The sequence below is a fragment of the Eleutherodactylus coqui genome, chromosome 3 (assembly GCF_035609145.1).
Source record: "Eleutherodactylus coqui strain aEleCoq1 chromosome 3, aEleCoq1.hap1, whole genome shotgun sequence".
In the NCBI taxonomy this organism is placed as follows: domain Eukaryota; kingdom Metazoa; phylum Chordata; class Amphibia; order Anura; family Eleutherodactylidae; genus Eleutherodactylus; species Eleutherodactylus coqui.
This window is the reverse complement of record NC_089839.1, coordinates 225058524-225080616: the sequence shown is the minus strand read 5'-3', so window position 1 is coordinate 225080616 and position 22093 is coordinate 225058524. Positions and strand designations below refer to the sequence as shown.

Below are 22093 nucleotides of genomic sequence, written 5' to 3'. Positions count from 1 at the left end.
TGTTATCTGCACTGATACATTGTAACATCCCGGACTACACACTGATACACGTTACCTGCACTGATACATTGTAACATCCCGGACTCCACACTGATACACGTTACCTGCACTGATACATTGTAACATCCCGGACTCCACACTGATACATGTTATCTGCACTGATACATTGTAACATCCCGGACTCTACACTGATACATGTTACCTGCACTGATACATTGTAACATCCTGCACTACAGACTGACATGTATTACCTGCACCGATACATTGTTACAAACTATCACGACACAAAACAGATTTGTTCTGCTGATGGCTGTACCTCACAGAGGTCTAGACTAAATACAATTGTAGCAAAACCTCTGTTGTGAGATGTATTAGGTCTTTAGAGGTTTTCAGCCTCTGCAAATAAATAAGAATGTTCCAGTGCACTGACAGCAAGCAGAAATCTGGGGAAAGGTGAGGAATTAAAACACAAAGTCCATAATAAAGTTGCAGAACTTTTTATTATACAGTCAATACAGCTGGAAGACAAGTGCCTGGGAAAAACAGGCTGAAGAGTAAAATCCCCGTCAGATATAATAGAGGCTCCATTATGGCCACACAATGATATATTTGGGACTGTTACTACAGATTCCCAGCAGCCCGCTGTGATGTGTTGTTGTAATGAGCCGGAGAATATCTGGACTTTATCAAGTAATGGAGCCAGTCCACTCCGCCTGCTCCCCGCCGCTGACCTCCTGTGATATCACAGCTGATGATAGATTTTACACTTTTAGATTCCAACCATTCAGATTATTAAATGATCACATTATCCCATTAAGACTCAAAAAGTGCCATAATAGCAAGTAAATAAACAGGAAATTATAGATAGAAAGGAGAGCGGCAACATATAATCTCAGCATAGTATGATGGGAAAAGTGAGGTTTAATAAAGAAGACTCCCTGTTATATCGTATATTCACTTCTGATCACCATTTTATGTATAGGATTCCTCTCCATAAAAATGTTTAGTTACAATGTACATATATTACTTATCCTGTACTGATCCTGTATTATACTCCACAGCTGTACTCACTATTCTGCTGGTGAAGTCACTGTGTACATACATTACTTATCCTGTACTGATCCTGAGTTACATCCTGTATTATACTCCACAGCTGTACTCACTATTCTGCTGGTGAAGTCACTGTGTACATACATTACTTATCCTGTACTGATCCTGAGTTACATCATGTATTATACTCCAGAGCTGCACTCACTATTCTGCTGGTGGAGTCACTGTGTACATACATTACTTATCCTGTACTGATCCTAAGTTGCATCCTGTATTATACTCCAGAGCTGCCCTCGCTATTCTGCTGGTGGTGGAGTCACTGTGTACATACATTACTTATCCTGTACTGATCCTGAGTTACATCCCATATTATACTCCAGAGCAGCACTCACTATTCTGCTGGTGGAGTCACTGTGTACATACATTACTTATCCTGCACTGATCCTGAGTTCCATCCTGTATTATACTCCAGAGCTGCACTCACTATTCTGCTGGTGAAGTCACTGTGTACATACATAACTTATCCTGTACTGATCCTGAGTTACATCCTGTATTATACTCCAGAGCTGCACTCACTATTCTGCTGGTGGAGTCACTGTGTACATACATTACTTATTCTGTACTGATCCTCAATTACAGGTTTAGGACAGGGATCGCCTAACTGCTTTTCTGAGCTCCTATAGTACAGTTTTTCCTAGCAGCTGCTGACACATGACCTCTCCATAGAAATTAACATGAATGTTTTGGTCTTATCATCAGTCAGCGACTAATCCCTCTCATGACCTCTCTTGGCAGAATATCAACGTCTCCTTCCAGGGCTGTGGCATGGACTCGCTGACCGTACGCGTGCTGGACACGGATACCGTTAGTCAGTGTAAAGAGAAGATACTAGAAGCTTTCTGCAAGAACTTGCCCTACTCACAGTGGCCGCAAGTGGAAGACGTGGATTTAGGTAAAACATGTAGGTCTCTTAAAGGGGACATCATACGCTAGACTAGCTAGCGTTACACCAAGACTACTGGATTATAGTGTAGAAATACTTCAGAAAATGCGTGAGTCGACCCTCTGGGGCTAACACACACGTAGATAAGTCCATCTGGTTGTACACTTTCATAATATGGTTTCGGTGATACATACACATTACAGGTGGTCAACACGCTGTTCATGAATTGCTTTTCACACGCGTTTCATGGTGTTAAAGCTCTCTTGGCTAGTGTTGCTCCTTTGTCAAAATTGGAATTGGGCCACTCCAACCCGATTTTTAGCAAAAAGTGCCAGAAAATCATTTTACAAATAAAGGCCCTTTAATACACAACAATTATTGCTCAAAATTCACTCAAACGCCATCTTCTTAGCGATAATTATTGCGTGTAAATGTGTCCATCTTTCACTTTTCTGCCAAATGATGATTTTGTGTTCGGCAGAAGAGCAGGGATTTCACGCTTTGTTCTGCATGGGGGAGTGCTGATAACATTGTCTCAGCTGTCAGCCCCTTGGCAGAACAAAGGGAATGTATTCAGAGAACAGACCACCTGCTGTTCTCTGAATACAGCTCTCCGCGGCTCACACACATTAATAAGCTACTAATTAGCAGTAGTACCAATTAGTAGTTTATGCAAAATGATCGCTCAAAAGCCACCTTTGTGGTTATAACTGTTGTCCTGCAGTGCTGGGATCCTAGGTACAAATCTCTGCTAGAACAAGGTCTGACAAGGACCCCATCCAGATGTTGTCCGTGCTCAGATCTGATTCTAAAACTCCAGCACTGCAAGGCAGCACTGCTAACAACTGAGCCACCATGCTTGTTCTTTCTTTTTCAGAGAAGGAGGAAGAGAACACAAAGAGAAAATTCAAACTCCATAGGATGTTGTCATTGGACAGATTTTCTCCTCCTCTTTATAATTGTTCTCTGGAGGTGGAAAAGGAAGTAAGAGAAGAAGGAAGAACAAGCATAGTAGCTCAGTCTTTAGCACTGTTGCCTTGCATTGCTGGGGTTCTAGGTTGAAATTGCATGAAGACAACCACCTGCATGGGTTTGGAAAACCCCATCCAGATGTTGCCCTTGGACAGATTTGATGCTAGAACCCCCCGCACTGTAAAGCAGCGGTGCTAGCAACTGAGCCATCACACCTGTACTTTTCTGCTTCAGAGGAAGAAAAGAACAAGGATAATAAACACAAAGAGAACTAGAAGCCTCATACAAATGTTTCCCTTGGTCAGATTTGAATTTAGAACTCCAGTGCTGCAAAGCTACAATGCTAACCACTGAGCCACCAAGCTTCTTTTCCTTTTCCTCCTGCTGCTTCTCCAGAGAGAAGAGGGAGAAGCAGAGTGACTAAGGCTTTAGCACTGTAACCTTGCAGCGCTGGGTTTATATCTGACTAAAGACAACATCTTATGGAGGGTTTCAAGGTCCAGGCAGATGTTGTCCTTGGGCAAATTTGAATTTACGACTCCAGCGCAGCAAGGCAACAGTGCTAACATCTGAGTCCCCATACTTGTTCTTCCTTCCCTGGAGATGAAGTAGAACAAACACAGAGAACATACAAAGTCCATGTAGATGTTGACCTCGGTATGATTTGAACGTAGAACTCCAGCACTTCAATGCAACAGTTCTAACTACTGAGCACCATGTTTATTCTTCCTTCCTCTCCTTCTTCCTCCTCCTCTAGATGAGAAGGAGTATACGAAGGAAGAGAAAGAGTAGAAGGAGATGAAGGAAAATAATATCCTTTTCTCCATTTTCTCCTTCTCATCCGGAGCAGAGGCAGGAGAAGGAGAAGCTTTGTGGCTTAGTGGCTAACACTGTTGCATCGTAGCACTGAAATTCTAGGTTCATGGCTGATTATGGACAACATCTGCATGGAGTTTGTATGTTCTCTTTGTGTTCATCATTCTTGTTCTTCATTTTCTCCTCCTCTGGAGAAGGGAGAAGAAATAAGTGTAGTGGGACAGTAGTTTGCTCTGCTGCTTTGCAGTACTGAAGTTCTAGGTGCAAATCTGACCAAGGGCAACATCTGTATGGAGTTTTTATTCTTCCTGTTCTCTGCTGGGAAAGAAACTAGAGATGAGCGAGCACGCTCGGTAAAGGCAGTTACTCGAGCGAGCATCGCTCTTCCCAAGTAACTGCATACTCGTCCAAGCAAATGCGGGGGTGCGGCGGGGGGGGGGGAGGGGGGGGGAATGCTCGCTCATCCCTATAAGAAACAACAAGTTTGGTGGCTCAGTGGTTAGCACTGTTGCCTTGCAGTGCTAGAGTTGTAGGTTCAGATCTGCAGTGGCCAGGCTAAATAATGCAGGCCAAGTTCCCATTTACTTCTTCACTTCAGTTCTTGTAATACCAACCCTGGTCACTTCAGTGTGAACAGAGCTGTCTGCTTCCTGCAGAAATCAACTCAGGGCACAAAGGCCCAGCTTATTGATAGCACATCCTAAGGACGGGTCATCAATAGCTTAAAACTGGGCAACCCATTTAACTTGGGCACAGCTGTCACAGTCGGGGAATTTCTGTGCCAAAATATGCTTACAATACATGTCCCATTGATTTGTAGTAGGAAACCATATCCTTGTCTTCATGGCTCATCTTTTTCCTCAACGCACCATTAAAATACATATTGCAGGAAAAAAAAAAAAAGTGACATTACTATTTTTTTTATCATTTTCTGTGTCAGATTTTGGCTTTACAATGATATGAGACTTGATAGTACACATCGCCAGGTTTGAACATGTTTTTTTGAAGTGTATCCGTGCCTAAAAATTAGAAGTTCACATGGGCGTATTTTGACGCAGCTTTTTCCGCTCCATCAGTAATGCTGTTTGAACATACCTTTGTAGCTCGGGTTGGAACAGATATCATTATATTGATGTGTATGACCAGTCCATGTAACAATCTATGAAACACGTGGGTCTCATTCATGTTTGTTTCTACCATTTAAAAGCGCCAATCTTCACCTCTCCCCACAGAATGGTTTGCGTTCAGTTCGAGGGGCTACTTCCTCCGAGACCTCGACGACTCCTCCAGCATGGAAGACGGAAGGAAGAAACTGAACACGCTGTCGCACTACAAGGTACCCAGAAATTTGGATGTTGCTTTGTCCATCTATGAATTGGGCACTAGTGTTGTCTGTGATACTCAATACATAGCTGGACAGGTCATGTGACCTCAGCACCATAATAATATATCGCCAACATATTCCGCATCACTGTCCATCAGTGTAGAGAACCTGCCGCTGCTTGTACAGAATTCTTATGTGTTTATCCCTGTATATTATGTTCATTATAATGAGCTTTATATTTTGGAACGTTTCAGGTCTGTGATGGCGCGTCGCTAGCGATGAGTCTGAAAGATCAACGAGATAACACCTTAGGCCGAGGTGAGATGATTTCTAGGTGGATAACTACATAAAAATGGAAAATTCATTTTACAGAATCACTGTATAACAGAAATTCTGCAGCTTCTGATAGACTTGGGTGTTCGTTCCGCATCATCTTCAAGATAGTTTCTTGCTGTCAGTGAATGGAGGCATTCTGGTTTGCATTCACAGATCTCAGTCTTATTTAGCTGTCACACTACATAGCCCCTTTATTAGAGCCCCGGCCCTTACAGTTGGGGCTTCCCTGTATGGGATTTATCCCTGTAACCCCGGAGTGCGGCATAAAATCCTGTAACAAGTTTCAGTGTAAATCCACATTAGATGGGAAAATCCAGCGATCTGAGCGACTTCCAACGAGGCCTGGTCATCGGTACGAGACTAGCCAGGACTAGGATTTCACTGCCAACTGTGTGGGGTTTTCTCATGTAGCAGTTGGAGAGTATAGAGAGAATGGTGTGATCAAGAAAAACATCCAGCGAAAGGGGATCCTGTGGACGGAAACAACTCATCACCGAAAGGGGTCAGAGGAGGATGTCAGGAATCGTTCTAACCAACAGGCGCTGCACAGTCAGCTGGTGCTCCAACTAATGTACCCGAATGCACAACTCACCGTTCCTTAGCACGGATGGACCATAACAGAAGTCAACCAGTTCCATCGCCATTGTGTCTAAGAAACAGAAAGGCGAGACTCTAGTGGGTAAAATAGCGCAAAATTGTGTCACTGAGCAGCAGAAAAACATCACCTGGTCAGATGGATCCAGATTTCTGTTGCACCATGCTGATGGGAGGTCAGAATTTGGCGCAAGCATCATGAATTGATGACCACTTCCTGGCCAGAACATGTCAGCACCTCCATCTAATCCGTGACAACTACAAAAAGCTTCCTGTCCGCAGGGGCCGATATTCCTGCAAAACGATTTCATCTCCTAGTGGATTCTACATCATGATGAATTGCTGCGGTTCTAAAGGCCAAGTGGACATGATCAGGACCTGTTTATATCCTCAGCTGGATCAGCGCCGGCCAAGTTGGCAGCATCATTGGCACAGCGATGTTGGTGGCACACTATGACCAGTTTCTTGTAGTTTATGAGGATCCAACGAGTTGGACATAAACGGGACGGTTTCACTATGATTCCACCAGCATACTGACATTCATTTAGTATCAGGCTATTTAAAGGGCCGGACACTACAGCGTATCTACAATGATGGGGGTGATTACGTAATTAACTGTGGTTTTTTTTTCTTGCAGTAAAAGACTTGGACACAGACAAGTATTTCCATCTGGTAAGTCACTTATGGCATTCCGTCTGCTCGTTTCGCTGTCTGTGGGGCGCACTGTTGGTAATATAACTTATACTCCAGTCACATCCAGAGCTGCATCAAGAATCCCTGTTACTGTGATCATGAGGCTGTAGCGGCTCACCTCTGCTGGGAATATGTCATCTTTATAGAACCGTCCAAGCAGCAAATTTATTGCAGAAATATTGGCGACTGAAAATACGTTCTGTTGGGGTTATTTCTGCAACAGGTGCATCAAATTCTGCAAATGCATCCTGCAACAAATTTACTGTGTGGGAATTTTTCCCTGATACAGGCTAACATAAGGACCCCCATGTACGCTCAGCAGCCACCACAATGCACTGCAGTAGAGCGCTGATCAGTGCAACTAAGCCGCTGCTTTTGTATCTCCTGGCACAAAGTTCTGCATCCTGGTCGGAGATGGGGTGTGACCACGTGAAGGGCGGCAGCGGCGGAACATATATTTCTAGAAAGTGAAGTAGATGGTGGGATAGCAGATGATCCTACAGATAAGACACAAGCAGCCTGAACTCCATCAGCTCCGGCCATGCCGGGTCAGCAGATGAAAGCCGCTACAGCGGTGCGCCCCCTCCTCGTGATGAGGACTATTCTTATTTACTGATGTTAACCCTTTCCAATCCAATTTGTATCCTGGTTTTCCTAAGGGGCTTACTCTTTTTCTGCCATTATACAACAGCGCTATATGCTGGCTAAAGCCACTACTGCATGAGGTGATACATTGGATAAGCTGACAGCAGAGAGGCTGGCAATATACAGTAAGAGAACCTCAATGGACGTCTTCTAACATCGGAGCTGTACAGTCTTAAATCATAATGTCTTCAGAGGTCAGACAGTGGATTTGAAAGGGTTAAGGGACACACATGCTATATGGGGGTACATTACCTTTATAACATATCTACGGGAAGGTGGGATGAGTTCCTTTTACGTAGACAAATAATGAAGAGGCAAAGATCTGGAGGGTGACCGGGGCGTTAGGAGGGCGATACTGAAGGTTACTCCCCCTTCTCCATTGCCAATCCAGTCACTTGAGGCTGGTTGATAGGGCTCATTTCAATGAAATGTCACAGATTACAGAGATCTGGAGCTCATGGCAGAGGATGGGTAGGAGGCTAGGCAGCGCCCAAATCATGTGGTCATATTATTCTAGCAATGAACTTTGGTTGAGAACCCCAAATCTGTTGCATTGATAGCGCCGCTGATGTAAATGTTTATACATGCCTTATTATACATGACACGTCATCTTCCAGGTCCTCCCGACGGATGACATCCTAGAAAATAAGAAATCTCACCGGCAGAGTCATAGGAAGAAGGTTCTCCCAGAAATCTATCTCACTCGCCTCCTCAATACAAAGGTACCCAAATCTGGTCCTGTCATTAGCACTAATGTCAGCCGCAGAGGATCACAGGAGTAGGAAACACACTGTTATTAAGGGTGGCCTGTATCACGATGGCGGAGGAGCGGGGTAGGCGCACCCATTAGTGTGGTATATTCAATGCATTCGGAAAGTCTTCAGACCCTCTCACTTTTTTACATTTTGTTATGTTGTGACCTTGTGTTTCCCTCTTTCTCAGTACCCCATAATGTCAAGAAAAACTCCTGTTCCGCATTGATATAAGTATTCACACCCTTGGTATGACACTTGACATTTAGTTCTGCGGGCTCCCATTTCTCTTGATCATCTTTGAGATGTGTCTACACCTTGATTGGAGTCACCTGCTGTAAATTCCACTGATGGGACATAAACGCAAAGTTGCGTTGTGTTGCAATGCGTCGCGTTGCGGTTTTAACATTAGGAAGTCCCATTGACAATTTGAAGAAAAAATAGGAGCAAATTCGCAGCAGAAAAAAAAACGCTAGTGGGTAGTCACCCTAAGATGGAACTTTTTGGCCTTTGAGCATTCTGTCTGGAGGAAACCAGGCGCCGCTCATCACTTGCCCAATACCCTACAGTGACGCCTGGTGGTGGCATCATCATGCTGGGTGACAGGGAGATCGGTCAGGGTTGATGGAAAGCTGAATGGAGCAAAGTACAGAGATAATGAAAACCCGATCCAGAGAGCAAGGGACCTCAGACTGGGCAGAAGGGTCACCTTCCAACAAGAAAATGACTCTAGGATCACAGCCAGGACAACACAGAAGGGGCTTAGGGTCACCTCTGTGAATGTCCTTGAGTGGTCCAGCCAGAGCCCTCACTTGAACCCAATAGAACATCTCTAGAGAGACCTAAAATGGCGGTCCACGGACGGACCCCATCCAACCTGACAGGGGACAGAAAATCCTCAAATCCATGTGTGCAAACCTTGTGGCATCATCCCCAAGAAGGCTGGAGGCTGGAATCGCTGCTAAAGGGGCTTCTAACTAACTACTGAATACAGCGTGTGAATACTAAAGTTAATCCAAAACGGGAGTTTTTCATTAAAATAATGTACAAAGATTTCTCCCATTCTGTTGTCACTTTGTCATTATGGGGTACTGAGTGCAGAAGGATGGGGAACACAAGGCCACAACATAACAACATGCAAAAAAGTGCGTTGTAATGGAGCGTCCTGACTTTTGATTCGCACAGTGTTGATGGTTGAGGCCTCTTTGGTCATAATCTATTATTATTGTTTTTTAGGGAACATTACAGAAATTCCTGGATGATCTTTTCCGCGCCATCCTCAGCATCCGTGACGACCGACCACCACTGGCCATCAAATACTTTTTTGACTTCCTTGAGGAACAGGCCGAGAAGAGGGGGATCTCTGATCCGGATACCCTGCACATATGGAAGACCAACAGGTAAGAAGAAAATTCCCGTGTCTAGGTCGGCGTACACCTATGCACAGAAAGAAGTCAGAGATTGTGGGGGATCCCTTAAAGGGGTATTTCCATTGTGGCTGAGATAAGAATACCCCTCTGTACTCCACAGGTGTCCAGGAGTAAGGAAACAGACAAACAGGCTGCGCTCCGCTGTCTATGTAGCTCACATTCTCATGTATGGGAGTTACGCAAACATCGCAAGACCGCCCACTCTGCTGTTTCCGTAATTCCGACCATCTACAGCCACCACACACAGCCAGGGTGGGGTTGTAGGAGGTTGGATATTGAGTTTCTTTGGATATGCCATAAAAGGCAAGCCTTTAACCCCTTAACACCACAGAACGTACTGGTACTTAATGCAACGGGACGTAAAATGACACCCTGTGGATGGAACAGGCTCAGAAGTGTGCCTGTGCCATCCCGCAACGGGAGCTGGCTGTGACTGCCAGCCAGCCTTCCACTGCAACAGGAGATATTGTTGAGAGCGACGATCCCTGCTGTTAACAACTTACATGCCACAATTAATGTAGGGGGTTCACAGAGGGAGCATGCTCCCTATATAATATTGATAGCGTCTGGGCCCGTCATGGCCTGTGGTCAATATTGTAAGCGATGATGCATTGAACTACTGCAATAAATTATCATACCGATCATAGTGTTTCTGGATCAAGTCCTCTATAGGAACATAAAAAGATTGAAAAAATGAATAAAAACAGCAAAAAAAAGAACAAATAAGAAAAAGATTGCCCAAAAAGAGGTTTTCTTTCGTTATTCTTTCTTCTTCTTGTGGAAAAACAAGCAAACAAACAAAAAGACATTTATCCTATCTCTAATGACCTCTACTCTACAGTAAACACACTATTAATCCTGCATGGCAAAAACTGTAAATAAATAAACCAAATAAGCATTTTGGCTCTGTTTTTAGTTGATTTCACCTCCCCAAAAACACAATAGTGATTAAAAAAGCCCTACGTACTCGATAATGGTACTAATAGAAACTACAGCTTATCACAGAAAAAAAAGTCCTCACAGAGCTCCGTCCATGAAAGAAAAAGCTGAGGGACTTTGAATGCAATGATGCAAAAAAATATAATTTCCAAAAAAGGGCTTTTATTGTGCAAAAGTAGAAAAACCTAAAAAAAAAATTTATGCTATGATTTAGGGCACATTCAGACGACCGTATATCGGCCGGGTATTCACGTCGGCCGATATACGGCGTCTCTCTCTGCAGGGGGAGGACGCTGGAAGAGCCGGGAGCAGTGCTCTGAGCTCCCGCCCCCTCTCTGCCTCCTCTCCACCCCCCTGCACTATTTTCAATGATGAGAGGCGGGACGAGCACGGAGCTAATTCCTAGAACTTAGCCCCGCCCCGCCCCGTCTCCTCATTGCAAATAGTGCAGAGGGGCGGAGAGGGGGCGGGAGCTCAGAGCACTGCTCCTGGCTCTTCCAGCCTCCTCCCCCTTCAGAGAGAGACGCCGTATATCGGCCGGCGTGAATACCCGGCTGATATACGGTCGTCTGAATGCACCCTAACGTTGTAAAAAAAAACTAAATGGCGGAATTGGTTTTTTTTCTCCGCCCTCCAAAAAAAAAAATGAATGAAAGTTCTACAATGCATTATACGTATCCAAAAAATGATACCCATAAAAACTACAGCTCACCACGCAAAAAACAAGCCCTCATACGGCCATGTTGACAGAAAAATAAGTTATGGCTTTTGAAAAATGGAGAAAATCCCCCAAAAATCCTTGTGTCCTAAGGACCAAACTAGGCCGCGTCACTAAGGGGTTAAAGCTATTTTCAAAATCTGTGTTTGCTGTCAGTGAATTGAAGCATTTCTATTTACCCCTGGCGACTGCAAACCTGTCTTGATCATGTCCGGCTGACACAAGTGCATGCCTCATTTATGCCAAGCCTACATGGTGACTTCGGTCGTGCAATCAAAACACATGTGCAATTCGTCTACAACTTGCAGTTGCATTGAAACTGTATGGCTATTTTAAGGTGCGATCTGTCTGCGAGTCACGTGCAATTTAGGATTTGCAACATCCACTGAACACTGGAGAAAAATGCTTACATAACGCAAGCGAGTTGTAGTCGCACGTGATGATGTTGAAGTCTGTCCTGGAAAAGTCACTTACAATTTGCGTCCAATAATCCAGCAGCTTTGGATTTTTCATAAGTGTCACATCATGTTATATGTAGTAAAGTGATCGCATTCACAATCATTAGCTGCGATATAGTAATGTGACCTTGCAATCTTGGTGTCATGTGACCAAAGTCACCGGGTAGCCCCATCCGGTCATACACTAACAAGCGCTGCTCCGGTGATAGCATGACAGATCTACAGCCTCTGGATATAATGTGAGGCCGTACTTGCCATGGAGGTTCTGCATCTTCATCCATTCCTCTTCTATGTCCTCCAGTCTTCCTCTGCGCTTCTGGGTGAACATCCTGAAAAATCCAGAATTTGTATTTGACATGGAGAAGTCAGACCACATGGACGCCTGCCTGTCCGTCATCGCCCAAGCATTCATCGACGCCTGCTCCATCTCCGATATGCAACTGGGCAAGGTGAGATGTGACGCATGCCTTTGCGTAAATTATGTTTATGCCATATACACATTTGCTTATTTTCTCCTGTGCTCTGTTTCTATATGGAAACCATCAGCATGCAGGAGAGTAGTCTTACTGATGGCTTTCATTTTTTTCCAATTATGTACAATTCTGATAAATATCTGACACTCATTAATGCCGGAACATCCAACCTTATAACTATGTGAACACTGATATAATACACTCATTGTCAAAAACAATTGCTCCCCTAGAAGGAGTTATCGGATGGAATGGAACTTCTGTCTGTGATTGTAATGTTTATAGAAGTATGTGCGGCTTCACATAACCATATGTGCAAGTACGCGCGCCGTAGCACAACCTATTTGTGCATGAACGAGGTTTGAAGAGATAGATTTGTGAGTGTGCCTGCGCATTTTATTGTTGTTGCGCATGCAGGGCCAGTTCACATATGAGCGCGACACACCCTTTTCATGGAATAAAAGGCTAATTAGCTTAATTAGGCCAGAAGTGTTCTTTTCCCTGAGTTTTGCACAATGTTTCAGGCTTCCCCTTGCATATTTGCACACCTCCCATAGACTTCTATGGACTTTTGCTGTGCAAAACACAGGAACATAGGGCAGGTCCTACTTTTTCTACACGCACTAAACGCACTTATGAAAACTAACCCATTGAAATCAATGGGTTCTATTCTCTGTGTTTAGCGTGTGCAGATTGTCGATACAAGATGTGATATGAGAGGGAATGGAGGCTCTAGTACCCTGTTGTACCGCCTCCAGCTTGGATACAAGATTTGATACTGGCGGGCATGGAGGCTCTAGTACCCTGCTGTACCGCCTCTAGCTTGGATACAAGATGTGATACTGGTGGGCATGGATCTCTAGTATCCTGCTGTACCGCCTCTAGCTTGGATACAAGATGTGATACTGGTGGGCATGGATCTCTAGTACCCTGTTGTACCGCCTCTTGCTTGAATACAAAATGTGATATGGGAGGACATGGAGGCATACAGGTTCTGTATGGTATCCTGCTGCATATTGCTCTACATTTGCTGTAACTGAGACTCTACATCGTGCAAACTCGCAGGCTGTTGGAAGTTGGCGTCCCAGATGGTCCCATACATGCTCTATTGGTGATACATCTGGCGACCGGCAGCTATGGAAGTGTGACAATGTTGTGGAGACATTCCTGTGACCCCCTTGTGTGTGCGGCCGGGCATTATCCTGCTGGGAAATGCCTCTTGGAAGCCATGAGAGGAACACATGTGGCTGCAGGATGTCCTGAACCATATCGCTAAGCTGTCATTGTCCCTCATACCACTACTAGGGGCGACTTGCTGTCATATACGATGACCCCCCAGACTATCACACCAGCAGGGGGCAGTGTGCCGCTTCACAGCAAAGGCAGATCTCCTGAGATCTCCAGACATGAACATGGCCGTCGCCAGTGTCCTAACTAAACCTGGATCTGTCGCTAAAGACAACCCAGTTCCCCTCTGTAGCATCCAATTTCATCGTCCACAACACCACTGCAAATGGAGGAGATGATGGGTGTCAAACGCAGTATATGTAATGGGTGCCGTGAGACCAAATGTCCTTCAGCCAAGTACCTGGAAATAGTTCTGCGGTGTCCAAACCTGTCCAGGAAAAGGATGGAGAGGCTTCTGTTTAAAGGAAAATGTCATAATTATATAAATCTGGAAAAGGATGGAGCCCATAGTAAAATTCTGGGTGCTCCCTTTAGATATAATGCCGCCTTTTGCCTGTAATGCACCTATTGCTCTCTTGTATATATAATGCCACCTCTTACCGCTTTTAGATATGCCACCTTTCAGCACTTTAGACATGCCGCCTTTTGCCCTCTTGTGCATACAGATGCCCCCTTATAACTATGTGGTAAAATATTTTTTTTTAAAGTACACACTCACCTCCTCCGTTGTTCCCTGGCCAATGTCCCCGCTGACACCATGTAACATACATGATCGCTGTAGTCAATCACCGGTCTCAGAGTTAGTGAGGCCAACTATAGCGTTCGGGGAGCCACAGAGGAAGTGAAGGTCTACTGTTTTTTAATTTTATTCAATTAAGTTTAACTAAAATTAACCCAGCAGCCCAGGCCCTTCACTCCGGGGTCCATGTGCAGGTGAACCAGCTCACGTGCGATATGTCTGCCCCTGTGGTTGGACGACCTTCACTGTAGCCTCTTATAAGACATTTTGTCCTCTTACTCTTTCCCAGGATTCCCCGACCAACAAACTGTTGTATGCCAAGGAAATCCCGGAATATAGGAAGATTGTGCAGAAGTATTACCGGCAGATCAAGGAAATGAGCCCTCTGAGTGAGCAGGAAATGAACGCCCACCTTGCCGAGGAGTCACGGGTAAGAGACCGCTCCTTACCAAGGAGTGATGGGAGACTTCTAGGGGCTCCATGGGATGGGTTCTCCTTCACTGTACCCCACATTTATATCTTCTCCTCATTTGTCTTAGAAGTACCAGAATAAATTCAACACCAACGTGGCGCTGGCTGAAATCTACAAGTACGCCAAGAAATACCGCTCACAGGTAAGCTGCGCCAAAACCTCACCAGAAAACTCTGTTACCAGGGAAGTGGCGATGGGTCTTAACCGGTTTTTACCTTCTGACCCCACAGATTGTCAGTGCACTAGAAGCAAATCCCGTCACCAGACGCGGCCAGCTACAGCACAAATTTGAGCAGTTGATTGTCCTGATGGAGGATGATATCTACACGTGTAGCAGCGAAGCGTAGAAGGGTCATTATGGATTCCCCCTCTTCTCCTGGAAAGTTGGGTCTTCAGTGAGGGTGGAGCCTCTATTCACGGTGCTGGCTGTACTCGACCCCTCCAAGATGGCGGATATCAATGACCCTCAAGATGTGCACTGGACTCTACAGACAGCTGGGTTAGAAGTCAGAGGGCTCATCTTACCCACCACATCTCCTTGGCCACACATGGACATTAGTTGAGCTCCTTGGTCCAACATCTTCATCCTTCTCTGTAGGCCCACGGAACATTTTATACCCACTGCTTTCTTGGAAAGAATTTTCTTCCATTCTGCATTGCAGATAGGAAAAACTTTGTCCTCTTCCACAAGTCTGTGAAATGTGACGAAGCTGCAAGGGCACAACCACTCGTAATTCCCTCCACTGAACTGTGACTTTTGACATTGGGTTGTAGACACACATCACTCTGCGAGTGCCTTATAGTCATAGATCTCAGGACATTGGAAAGGGAGGGCAGTGATCTCCAGGATCTAGTGACGCGGTGCAACACTCAAGCAGGAAACGCGTGGAGAACAAAAGCCCAGTCCCTGTGCACCCAAATCCATTCCAGCTACTACTATACACTAGACAGTGGCTTGTACTTGATCTATACCGGCTCATTATATAGTAGTATGACTTTAGTATCAGTGGCAAGGGGGTTGGGTTGATAAGATGCATTGCGTAGGTTCTATGCACTTTTTCTCTTCAGCAGAAGGAAGCAATCTGCAATATCTTAGGCACTTTGGCCTTGCAGCATCCCCACTGCCTCACCGTTGGCTGCTGGTCCTTGCATCTGAGGACTTCCTGCCTACCCCTTTAAATAGGGATATATTTGGTGCAGAATGCAATCATTATTGTAACGGTGGTGTAACCGCTGCACTACAATCCAGAATGCCGTCATAGATAGCTGGCTATCACGAACTGTTCCCTCCACTCATCAGCCGCCATTATATAAATGTAATGTAGACTATAATGGAACCAAGTGTTGACCGCTGTGAAGATCTGCTGTGCAGAGAGATGAACGAGCACCACGGACCTGCCGCCATTGTATCGAGCTGAACTGATACACAACATATCGAAGGCATGAGAAAGTGGTCTGTGCCAGTTGGGTCCTTGGGTAGTGAACAGGACCCCTGCTCACACTTTTAAAATATATTTTCGTAGCTTCAAAATCCCTGCTGGGCAAGTGCAGTGAAAGAGTTAATTTACATCACTGGTTATCAAGGGGGTCTATAATAAATCCAGGATGGTCCAGAAGATAAAGATCCTGGTCAGTTGCCCAACTTCTGTCATGAATCACATGAGTGGTGAGGTCACTGGCTTTATGGCAGTAGCTGTCTTTACAAATGACAGTCCATCACAATTCATTTGTAGTCATTGGAATTAAAAGGGTTTATACCAGCAACATTTATTACCCCCTGTACTCAGGCTAGCTGGGATTGGCAGTGATCCTGAGACTTGTGCACCCATGTTACTTAAAAGGAATGCCCTTCTGTTTTCAGACAGCTCCATACATTGTGCAGTGGCCTGGGTTGGTACTGCAGGCTGAGTTCCATTCAGTTCAATAGGATTCAGTCTGCAGTACCAACCCTGACCACTGCGCAATGTACTTGGCTGTCTGACAGCTAGAAGTGGGACAACCCCTTTAGCAGGAGTGCACATACTTGACAAAGACTCCATTCATGTCTATGGGACAGGCAAAGATCAATGTGCTCTGTATTCTCCACCTGTCCCATGGAAGTGACTGGAGCAGCAGTCACTCAAAGCGCTGCCAGTCAATTCACATGGTGTCCCAGCGGTCGGCCCTCAATGTTCAGAAATGTATTCCCCATGCTATCGCTAAGGGGACGAGTGTCTTTAGGAGAACCCCTTTAAGGACTGCTTACACACCCCAGTGATCTGGCAAGAACATTCCTAGGAATTTTTACCCAAATCATGCTGCTGATCACCCAATGAAAGAGAAACACATTCATTAGGGGATTGCATCTTTTATGCAGCACGTCCACCCGTGTGAACAAGGGATGTGCTACTGAGAAGGATGGACCGTTGGGCACTAAATGATCATATGTCCCCTAATAGAGTCTGCAAGGACATAAACATACTCCCCTCTACCGGCTTCCCCGTGTCCTGCACCACTGATAGGGTTACCACCCAACTCTTAACTTACTCTAGAGGCCGGTATTTAGTTTTTAACCAACCATATTAATAGCCGGTAAATAAATCACCTGGTGTGAGCACCCATCAGCAAAAGCTGTAACCTACCGTGAAGCTGCATGCCGGAAGGGACATGATCCTGACTCTTCTCTCGGCTTCTGCAATCTTGCAGGTACTGTGCAAAGTGCAGAAGCCAGAGGAAGAGTCAGGATCTGTGACTGCTGTAGCAATCCCCTCCGACTGGAGCATCACAGGGCGCTACAGCACTTGATGGCCCAGCCAAAAGGGAAGGCACCAAGAGGGGCGTTATTATTCCCTAGACCACTAAGGGGGATGCTGCTATTACTGGAGCCACAAAAGGGAAAGTTACCATTGAGGCCAATCGCTATTAGTTTTTCCCTGGGAAAAGAGAAAAAAAAACCCTACCCAGATTTTCAGGGGATGCTTGTATATAAAACCTTGGCTGGCAATCGAAGCCGCCACTCCAGGTCTCCCCAGTGGACACCATGATTACAGGCTGGCTGCAGCTTGGAAGCTGGCACAGAATAGGAGCAGTGGGGTGGGAGAGATGCAGGGAATCAGGAGAGGTGAATAAATGCCTGTTTGCCCCTAAAGTTAACTTCTCAAAACTAATTTTTTTCTAACCCCAACAACCCCTTCTAGTGTATTCGGATTGTGAGCCCAAGTTGCCTTTCCATCTCTGAGCTCAGATATACTGCGATCATCTATAGCAGACTGCTTCACTGCGCTGCACAGACTTGTTTTTGCTCCATCAGACCAGAGAACGCAGAAAAAGTGGGAGCCTTCTACAGATGTCCCCAGGTGATGAATGATTCATTAAAACACCCAATACAATATCCTCTCTACAGCCATCACAATACAGTAAGAAAAAAAGTCATTAAACTGCCTGGAGTCTGCGATGCATTGTGGGATACTTCTAAGCAGAGAACATCGATATGCCTTCTGTGATCAGTCTGTTGCGCAGAATCTTAAAATTCTTCCATTGTACTAGGATGATCCACCCAGGACAGCCACCCCCACTTTATAGATTTATGGTTGATCAGAATCAAATTCAAATTTTAACCCCTTAATGCCTCCCATGACGGAGCCCCCTGCAGCGAGGAGATTATGCACACTGTATGTAGATGTATATAGAGCGAGATCCTGTTTATGTATTAAAGTTCTATTGTGACATTTGTGTCCTTTGTAATAAAATATTTAAAAAGTAGTGATACTTTGTGATGTTTAGCCTCCCCCCTCCCCTCCCCACTACATATAACTATAGTCACAGTCATTAGCACTCACATCTGGTCACTCCTACTCAGGGTCTACATGTAGTCTGTTATGCAATTCTACCTTGGAAGAATTTCCTCAGGGTCTTTACCTAGGTAAATAGCATGGAACGAGCACAGATAACAGTGAGTTTAATACCAGAAAACTGTAAAACAACCGCACAGTTACTGCATGACTTAATCCAGAGTCCTGGCACAGGCCTAACACCTGGTACAAATTCTACATCCACCAGGCACACTACAGCCATAAACTAGCAATATTCTACTCCAATCACATCCAAAGCTGCATTTGTGAGAGCATGTGCAGTTACTACAGCAGGCACCACCACCACACCAGAGCTAGACCAGAAAGCAAATTTTATTAATCACTTTATTCACAAAAAGTAAAAGTCCCATTTACATACATTAAAATACCCACCTCCCCACCCTCACCCCCTGCAGGGTCACTTCTTCCCCTTCTTGACAACTTTAGCTGTAGGCTTTTCCTCAGAGTCCTTCTCTGGTGACTCTGCTTTCATCTTGACTGCTCTCTTTTTGGGTATTGCACCTTCCTCTGCAGCTGCAAGTTTGGCCTTTGGCTTCTTAGCAGGTGCCGGGGCCTTAGTGGTTTTCTCTGCAGTGTCCTTCTTAGGCTTACTGGCAGCTGCCTTGGGCTTCAAGCAACATGAACAAGTAAGTCACTGACTGAGTCATAGCAGCAGTATTTTTATCAAAGAGGGGTAAAACTTTAGAGGGCAGTGCAATTCTTGTGGTCCCACATTCAAATTACACAGGCTACTGACAGTGATCTACGGAAGAGTTACCCAGCTTGTAGCAAAACTACAACTCCTGTTATACCCCAACACCTGTATAGATCAGGTCATGTAGTTTTGCAACACTGCTGTACAAGGAGTCACCAAGTTTAGCTTCCTCTGGAGCAACACCAACTCTGAAATTAGGTTGATCCTTGACAGACTGCATGACTGGTTTTCAGTGGACATTGTGGTGGGACCTGACAGATGGTGTTCAGTGGTCTGCAGAACAACGTCTACTGTGCAACAGGCTGGAAGTTGTTTTGTAAAGGCTGGAGAGCCCCAGGTATACAATGCATTCAAGAGGTCTTCAGACCACCACTTTTTTTTATATATGTTGCGGCCTTGTGCGTTTCCCCAGCACTCTGCACCCCATAATGACTGACTACAGCATGGGAGAAACCCTTGTAAAGTTTTTTTTTTTTAGCATATGCTATTTAGCATTGACATAAGTAGTCACTCTGTATTCAGTTGAAGTACCTTTAGTAGCTATTCCAGCCTCTTGATCAGGTGTCATCTCTGCGCTTCGCTCCATTCAGCTTTCCATCAACCCTGACTGGTCTTTCTGGCCGCTCCGCCAAAAAGCCCAGACTGGTGGAGTGCTGCAGTGATGCTTGACCTTCTGGAAGTTCCTCCCCTCTGCCCGCAGGATCTTTGGAGATCAGCCAAAGTGCCCATTGGGTTCTTTGTCACCTCTTACCAGGGCCCTTCTCCCCCTTAGTTTGGTGGGTCAGTGGCTCTAGCAAGAGTCTTTGTTCTTCCATGTAAGAATTATGGAGGCCACTGGGCTCTTGGGAACTTTCAGTACAGCAGAAGTGTTTGTTGCCTTCGCCAGATCTGTGCCTCCACACAATCCTATCTGAGTTTTACCATTCTGTTGTCATTATCATTATGGGGTATTGATCACAGAAGGATGGAGAAACAAGACCACAAGATGTAAAATAAAAATTAAATTTTTTTTTTTTAAAAAAAAGGCAGTGAACTACAGAACTTCTCACCTCAGAGGCATTTTCCTTCTTGTTGGTTGCTTTGACCTTCTTTGCATTCTCATCTGCATTTAAAGATAAGTGGTCACCATGTCAGAAAGCCACCAGCTGCAGCAATGCACCTCATATTGACCAAGAGCAGATAACCCCTCCACCAGTAGTGAAGCTCCTACAGAAGTCCCATCACCATTTAGCCTTGTGTAGTATTGGGATATGACTACCAAGGACACTGCATGACTCAAGTACCTTTAGATTCCCCTTTGTCAGCTTTTGATTTCTTGGGGACCTTCTTGACAGCTTCCTTCTTGGGCTTTTCCTTGGTCTTCTCAGTCTTTTTTGGTTGCACATTGGGATCTGCATTTTCTGATGTCTTGCCATCACCTTCCTCTTTAGGTTTTGTTCCAGGCTTTGCTAGCTGAGGAGCAGAGAATAACCCCCAGTTACATATAGCATTACCTCCAATTTTTAGAAGCCAAGCAGAATCACATGCAGCAGATCTTCAGCCGATCAATGTGACCAGGGCATCATAGGATTTGCAGGGGGATCTTGGCCCAAACAGCAGATCTCGCTTACCTTGAATCGGCCAGTGGCGCCTGTGGCACCGGAGTTTGTGGGCCTGACGAGAATCCCCTTCTCAATCCCCTTATTCAGAGCAGATTTCAGCAGGAACCTCAGTCTGATGCGGTCTACCGTGGGATGTGCAGCCAGGATACGATTACGGATGGCAGGCACAGATGTCCCCTTCTTCTCCGGTTCCTTCTTGAGAGCCTCCACCACCATGGAGAGAGTTGTAGGGTGGCCAAGGGCCTTTATCTTTGCCACCTTGGGCTTTGCTTTAGTTTTCTCTGCAGAATAAAAAGGAGAGAGAGATACAATATCCAGAAGACAAGGTTGTCCATGAGCCAAGATACTGCAGCCCATCTCCATTCACATTAATAGCACAGAATGGCTGTTCTAGAGGTAGCCAGCTGACAGGGGTGGTGCTGCTCCTGCAAGCAGCCATGTTTTCTAGTCTCATAACCCATTAAAGCAACTTTCCAGCTTCAGGACAAGGTTCTCTCCTTGACAGGTGGTGGTATATTACCTGCAGTTCTTCACCACCCCTCCAATCTATCAGTACTGGGCCCCATTTGCAGCCATCTAAAATGGCTGCAGCAGTTTTCTAGCTACCCAATACACCGCTGTTACACGTGCCGCTGCTGTACCATCATCTCCCCTCCTACCACCGCTCTCACTCTCCCAGTTTAGTGCCAGTGTCATTTTCACCAATTACATCAGCTTTAGGGCTTATTCAGACGACCGTATAGCGGCTGCGGTTTCATGCCGAGCCGATATACGGTGTCCTTGTCTGCAGGGAGAGGGGTGGGATAAAGAAGCCCTTATGGTTGCCTTCAGAGGCCTGATTGTAATTGTAAGCCCTCATTCACACAGGTGCAGGCACATTTCAAATTTAATAGTTACACAACTGATCAGTTGATAAACACCCATATAGGTGTATATACAGCATATAGGAGTTTTCGTTGTGGATAAGCACCCCAGGAAGCCTGCTGCAGCCGGCATGTGCGCTAAATTACCAGATTATAGAGGTGCTGTTCTCCGACGTATACAGAGACGGTCGGGGCCTGCTGCATCACAGAGGATGCATGAATGGGAGGATTTTACACAGCGGACCCCAAAGGTACACTAGCCTTATGTTTGACAGGTGTCTTGTAAAGTGTTAAAGCAGAACATACAGCAAACCCACTACATGTGTGCCTGGCATCATTACAAGCCCAGCCCTATGGGGTGCATGCAGGATAAGGAATACATTCAGCAGCACCAATGCATCCCATGACCTTCCACAAGTACAATATCACAGATTGCACATTGGCCTCTCCTGGGTGTCTGTACCTGCAGCTAGGACTCCATTCTCCACACCTGCCACAGGCTCTCCATTTTCCTTCCCTGCAGCAGCCACTTTCTTAGGAGCCAT

General features: G+C 45.4%; 2 protein-coding genes across 4 annotated transcripts in view; one reads left to right on the top strand and one right to left on the bottom strand.

The window, feature by feature from the left end:
- The window catches only part of PLXND1 (plexin D1), a 109929-nt gene extending 91649 nt beyond the window's left edge, over window positions 1–18280 (top strand). For 2 of the 3 annotated variants that reach the window (XM_066597001.1, XM_066597003.1), the window contains exons 27-36: window positions 1846–2002; window positions 5014–5117; window positions 5360–5423; window positions 6673–6707; window positions 7991–8095; window positions 9362–9525; window positions 11972–12119; window positions 14357–14497; window positions 14607–14681; window positions 14770–18280. In XM_066597001.1, coding sequence (XP_066453098.1) covers window positions 1846–2002; window positions 5014–5117; window positions 5360–5423; window positions 6673–6707; window positions 7991–8095; window positions 9362–9525; window positions 11972–12119; window positions 14357–14497; window positions 14607–14681; window positions 14770–14886 — 1110 coding nt within the window. In that variant the 3' untranslated portion in view covers window positions 14887–18280. The remainder of the gene's footprint in view (window positions 1–1845; window positions 2003–5013; window positions 5118–5359; window positions 5424–6672; window positions 6708–7990; window positions 8096–9361; window positions 9526–11971; window positions 12120–14356; window positions 14498–14606; window positions 14682–14769) is intronic. The other variant, XM_066597002.1, reaches the window with a different exon arrangement.
- A 507-nt stretch (window positions 18281–18787) lies between these two features.
- On the bottom strand, window positions 18788–22093 carry H1-8 (H1.8 linker histone). The gene is made up of 5 exons (XM_066594975.1): window positions 22012–22093; window positions 20695–20966; window positions 20368–20536; window positions 20134–20186; window positions 18788–18997 (listed from the first exon to the last, which is right to left on the bottom strand). Exons 1-5 carry the CDS (start codon window positions 22091–22093, stop codon window positions 18788–18790), a joined length of 786 nt encoding a protein of 261 aa, XP_066451072.1.